We start from the raw sequence: 6,362 nt of genomic DNA on the forward strand, positions 1-6,362 counted from the left end.
TCTTAAATATAAAGTACTTAATTAAATAAAGTTAAAATAATTTTAATAACTTATATTTAATTTTCATTATATTTTTTTTATCATGTATTTTCTTAAGAAAAATAAATAATTTTTATTTAAAAAGTATTATTCCAAGCATTGTGTAAGTCCATGACGTACTCGTCTCGCTTTTAAATTGTTGGGACCCACCACGTGTGTCCTCCGGCTTTCGTGTCGCCTAATTTGGAAGGTGCTCTCTGTAGTTAGTTTATTCAAACAATTTTGTTTAATTTTTAACTAACTAAAAATTTAAAGCTAATTAATAAAAAAAAAAAAAAAAGCATTGTGTAAGTCCATGACGTACTCGTCTCGCTTTTAAATTGTTGGGACCCACCACGTGCGTCCTCCGGCTTTCGTGTCGCCTAATTTGGAGGGTGCTCTCTGTAGTTAGTTTATTCAAACAATTTTGTTTAATTTTTAACTAACTAAAAATTTAAAGCTAATTAATGATTTATTTATGTTATTACGTTTTTTATTCCTAGTCATATCTAAAGTCTAAAGGTTTGTTTGGTTCTTCCTCTTCTTTTGTAAAAGATAGTGTTAGAAAAATTGATTAAGGGAATATAATTTTTAATCAATTTTTCTAAGAGAGAAGCAAATATTAAAAAAAATTCAAAACAGTAAAAAATGAAGTTCCCTAAAAATCATTTTTATGGAAGCGTATCATCCAAATAACGACAAAAAATAATTTCGCCGTTTTTAACTAAAAAAGATTAAAAACCGCCGAAACAAACAAGTCCTAATTAAATTCCTTAGTAAGGCCCCCACAAACGGTGTTACCAGCTAGTACTAGCGTGTTAATAACCTAAGTATCTTGTCGCATCTTTGGCATTAGCAAGTTTAGTGCGGGTGTATGGGTTGTTAAAAAGGTTTGTTATTCGAATTAGTAGTAATTATATATAAATAATGTCCGACCATCCTATGAAGATAGGGGTGTAAAAACAGACTAATGAGTCAAGTAAGGGGCCAACTTGAAATTAATCTAATTTGAATGCAAACAACTTGAACCTGGTCTGATAAATAAATAGGTCAAAAAGATGGACTCGAATCTGACCCACATGTAATGTGAATGACCCAAGCCCAATTTGATAAGTCATTTTGATTGAAAATTTTTTGTAACTCTTCAACTATATAGTTTATATTAATTAATAAAAATAGAAAGATTATTAAAAGATTTTTTTTAATATTAAATATATTACTTTTGGGTGAAAAAAAAATCACCGGGTCAATCGATTGAAATTCTAGACCCAAATATTCTAGACAAGAAGACCAAAATATGTCTACTTTAATAAATAGATTGAAATTCTAGGCCCAAATATGAGTTTTTTGTGTCCAACTTGAGTGGATTGGAGGAAAAGTTATTCTATTCAGACATTGAACGACGTTCTCGACCAATTAGAACGCGCCACGTCACTTTTTTGATCAGTACCGGTGCTCAGTATTGATACATCATTAAAAAATTATCTTGATCGGGTATAATTCTCAAGGCAAAATCAAGCTAGAAACTTCCAAAACTAAAATCAGGACCATCCAAACTCTGATTTCAACAAACTTATAGTCGAACTCAATGTCTCAAAAATATGAACCCAACGACACTAAATTCGACTCAATTCGAGCCCAAATAGATCCAAATCAAAAACCCAAAACATTGTTGGAAGGTTCAAACCACAATTTGGATTATCAAACTATTTCCAAAAGAGACACGCTTATAGTCAAATCGAGAGGCTCGACGAGACGAATCCAACGAGCCCAAGATCACAAAATTTTGATATCACTAAGACATTCAAATAACCAGTAGACGGCCCACAATCAAGGGAGTCAACATCGACCGTACATTCAAACAACTCCAAATTTGCCATTGATCTTCCTCTTATTTACGGGTAATGTCACTCTAGAAAATCTATGAATAGAGCCCCCCTTTCTCATAAAAAGGGACCCCCCCCCCCCAACAAGGAATCAAGAGAGAGATCGGACTTGCCTCCTCGCTCCTCCTTGACCACCACATTGACTTTCACCGATCCACCACATGACGTCAAAGTTCTGTTGGACCATCGCCTGACACTGAACTTCAGTCAGGACCACCGCTTGAGGCCAGACATCCGCCAGACCACCGCCCGACGTCGGAGTTCACCGGACCACCGCCAGATGTCGAACTTCAGCCGAACCACTACTAGACATCGAACTTATGTGGGACCACTACCGGAGGTAGGAGTTCTACCAAACCACCATCAGACCATCAACTGAGACCCGAACTTTTGTCGGACCACCGAAGGAACTTGAAGTTCCACCAGAACACCGAATAAAGTCTCGTACTTCCGCCGGACCACCTCCTTACGACTACGATCTTTCAAACCCCTGTCTCATGCCGACTTTTGTCCTTCCAACCTCTGTCGCCTACTACAATCCTTTCGACCTCTATCGCTAGATAACGATCCTTCTGACCCCTGTCTCCTGCCAACTATAGTCATTCCGACCTCTATGGCCTATTACAGGCCTTTCAACATCCATTGCTAGATAACGGTCCTTCTGACCCTTATCTCCTGCCGACTATGATCCTTCCGACCTCTGTCACCTACTACGGTCCTTCCGACCTCCATCACCAGATAATTGTCTTTTTTATCACTGTCTGTCATCGACTACGATCTTTCCGACCTTCTCTCCATACAATGGTTCTTTTGACCCATGTATCCTACCAACTATGGTTCTTCCAACCTTCAGCACTAAATAACGGTCTTTCAGACTCCTATCTCCTGCCGACTATGGTCCTTCCGACATCCGTCGCTACTACGATCCTTTCGACCTCCCTCGCTAGACAACGATCTTTCTGACCACTGTCTCCCGTCGACTACAGTCTTTCCGACCTTCCTTGCCAAATAATGGCCTTTCTGACCACAGTCTTCTACCAACTACGGTCCTTCCGACCTATCTGGCATACTACGGTCCTTTCGACCTCCATTGCTAGACAATGATCTTTCTAACCCCCTGTCTTATGCCAACTACTATCTTTTTGACCTCCCTCACTAGATAAAGGTCTTTGTAACCACTGTCTCCCGCCAACTACGATCTTTCATCCTCCCTTGCCAGACAACGGACCTTCCGACCACCGTCACCAGACTACGGTCTTTCCGACCTTCGTCGCTCTCTAACTATGGTTATGTAGACTAAACGAACATTTCAATACTAATTCTTCCAATTCCCATCATGTAATATAATGTACATTTACTACATCTATCCAATACCTTTCCCCCAAGGAAGGGCCTCATTTGTAATCGAATGCAAATAATTGTGGATTCATTCAAATTAGGTCAGGCCCCGTGGGTTTTCGCGTAAAAACTCTGGTGTCTTTTATGAACGTTATACCATCTCTTTTATTTACTTATGTGCTGAATCTTCGTACGAAGTTAATACATTAAATTTTACATTTATCTACCACTGCAAATATTCTAGGACGCAACATGTACTGTTGTGTACTGGATGACATGACGTGTTCTGATTGGTCTTTGGACCGTCAGGTGTCTCCACACAATAATTTCTCAGGTTTTGGAGGGCCATTCAGCTAAATATCTCTTTTGCATAGGTTTGGATTTATGTACTAACTTTTTATTTAAATTTTAACAATTTAATAATCTTTAATGCAAATTTATTATTTTTTAATATTGATAACTTCGTAAGAAAACAAATTTTTTATATAATCATTTTTTAATAAAATAGCGGAGCTTTTTCACCGAATTTCCAAGAGATGAAGATGACGGTAGCTTTCCCATTTCGATCTAAAAATATTTATTCCACCACCGAACTACCACCCATGTTTTCTTTTTCCCAAACCGCCCACATTAATTACCGAGAAGCCCTCAGCCTCGGCTATTTTTATACATGCACTCCCACACCGCTCACACTGCACTTGCTCTTACTCACTCTCTCGCCCAAGCCCGATCTCCGACGAGCAGTCACCGTCCACCATGGCGGCGGCCGCACAACCGCCAAACATAGCTCTATTCATTCTCTTCCTCCCCACCATTCTGGTCGCCGGCATGGAGTACCAATCCTTAGTTGTAACGCCGCTTCAGATTCGCCCAGCTCTCCGCCCTCACGACGATCTCCTTTCCTGGACCTCCAATGTGGAAACCCTAACAAGGGAGGATGCCGCCACCGCTGAAACCAAAACTTCTCTCCGCATCGATCTAGCCCACCGCGACTCACTCCTTTCCGGTAATCACACGCCGGAGCAAGCTTTCCAACTCCGCCTTGACCGCGATGTCGCTCGGGTGTCAAAGATCGAGGAAACCCTAGCATCGGCTGCTCCCATCGGACCGGGGCCAGTCTCTGGAAATCGTTCGCGCCGGGGACGGAGAAGCTTTAGCAGCGCGGTGGTCTCTGGGCTTGCTCAAGGCAGCGGTGAGTATTTCACCCGGATCGGGATCGGAACTCCGGCGAGGTACGCATACATGGTCCTCGACACTGGTAGCGACGTGGTTTGGCTACAATGCGCTCCATGCCGGCGATGTTACACTCAATCCGACCCGATCTTTGACCCCCACCTCTCCAGCTCCTTCGCCGTCGTCCCCTGCGGTGCTGATCTCTGCCACCGCCTTGACGTTGCCGGATGCGACACTCGTCGTCTCTCCTGCCTCTACCAAGTTTCCTATGGCGACGGATCCCTCACCACCGGCGAGTTCGCGACCGAAACCCTCACATTCCGCGGCGGCGTCCGCGTCGCCCGCATTGCGCTGGGCTGCGGCCATGACAACGAAGGGCTTTTCGTCGCCGCTGCCGGCCTTCTCGGCCTTGGCCGCGGCAGCCTCTCCTTCCCGACCCAAGCCGGCCGCAGATTCAACCGTCGGTTCTCGTACTGCCTCGTCGACCGTACATCTTCGACCTCCGCCGCCTCCACCGCCCGGACTTCTTCCGTGGTCTTCGGCGACGCGGCCATACCGAGGGCGAAGCTGCCGTTGACTGCGTTCACACCCATGTTGCGGAATCCGAAGATGGACACTTTCTACTACGTGGAGGTGACGGGGTTGAGTGTGGGGGGGACAAAGGTCGCCGGAGTGACCGAGTCGGAGTTGCGGCTGGATCCGGCGACTGGTAGGGGAGGGGTGATCGTCGATTCCGGCACTTCAGTGACTCGGCTCGCGAGATCAGCCTATGCTGCGCTGCGTGATGCGTTCAAGGCCGGAGCGACAGAGTCAGGCCTAAAACTGTCCACGGGAGGATTTTCGCTGTTTGATACTTGTTACGATCTCGCAGGGAAGACGGAAGTAAAAGTTCCGACGGTAGTGTTACACCTCTCCGGCGGTTCCGACGTCTCTCTGCCGGCGGAGAACTACCTGATTCCGGTTGATACAAGGGGGACTTTCTGCTTTGCGTTCGCCGGCACGGATAGCGGCGTTTCCATTATCGGAAACATTCAGCAGCAGGGCTTCCGGGTAGTGTTCGACGGCGCCGGCGGCCGTGTCGGCTTTATTCCCCGTGGCTGCTAGTAGTGTGCCCGGTATCCGTTACGTTTCTGAAGGGATACTATGGCCTTCGTTAAATTATTATTATTATTATATGGTGTTTTGTCTTGTAGGTAAAGGAAAAGGGTCAAGTCGAGTGGCAGTCAAAGCTAAAGCCGGTCGGACCTGAGCTTCTTGGCTTCTTTTTATTTGTTTTTCTTTTGGATTGATGTTTTTATGTTTTATTGTCTCTGGGCTTTTTTTTAGGGTTTGTTTCTTTGGGAGTTCTAACTGTTCGTTGCTAACTTATGAGGACTGATGCAAACAAAAAGGTTATCTCTATTAAAAGCTTTATATTTGATTTATATATACTTATTTATATTTTGTTCTGCTAATGTAATGTGGTGATGATGGGAGGGATTAGCTTGTGAAATTGTAAGTATAAAAAATTATTATTTTTGTTGGATGAATGAGATATATTTCCTTTAAATTTCAATGGATGATCATTGAAAATAATGATAGTTAAAAATCTTGTATGTCATCTCTTTCTCCACTTTAGGAGGGATTATTCTGTGCGGTGTCTGCACGCTTCCGGAGTTCAATTTGGATACGCTACACCATCCAGTGCATTAGATGACGTGGCGTATCCGGATTGGCCTCTGGATGCGTCTAGATACCGCACGTAATGACTTTTTCCACTTTAGAGGACTTCAATCAGGAAATCGGCTTCACTTCTTTGCTTTTGTCCAGCAGTTATCAGTTATCACTTACTTGGAGCTAGGAAGCAAGGGACACTTCCCTCTCAACTAAACTAGAAATCGCTCTTGTCCTCGCAAAATTCTATATGCAGTGATTTTTTTTTTTAATTTAAGCCAATTAATATATTTA

General features: G+C 43.5%; 1 protein-coding gene across 1 annotated transcript; it reads left to right on the top strand.

Moving 5' to 3' along the window:
* Positions 1–3,846: 3,846 nt before the first annotated feature.
* LOC110097071 (aspartyl protease family protein 2-like) lies at positions 3,847–5,839 on the top strand. The gene has a single exon (XM_020823294.2). It carries the CDS (start codon positions 3,999–4,001, stop codon positions 5,517–5,519), a length of 1,521 nt encoding a protein of 506 aa, XP_020678953.1. The 5' UTR covers positions 3,847–3,998; the 3' UTR covers positions 5,520–5,839.
* The last annotated feature ends 523 nt before the right edge of the window (positions 5,840–6,362 follow it).

This window comes from Dendrobium catenatum, unplaced genomic scaffold (genome assembly GCF_001605985.2).
Source record: "Dendrobium catenatum unplaced genomic scaffold, ASM160598v2 fragScaff_scaffold_1347, whole genome shotgun sequence".
NCBI classification, from domain to species: domain Eukaryota; kingdom Viridiplantae; phylum Streptophyta; class Magnoliopsida; order Asparagales; family Orchidaceae; genus Dendrobium; species Dendrobium catenatum.

Bases quoted from the DNA above. Each gene is read 5' to 3' on its own strand.
- LOC110097071 (XM_020823294.2), top strand. From the start codon at position 3,999: ATGGCGGCGGCCGCACAACCGCCAAACATAGCTCTATTCATTCTCTTC.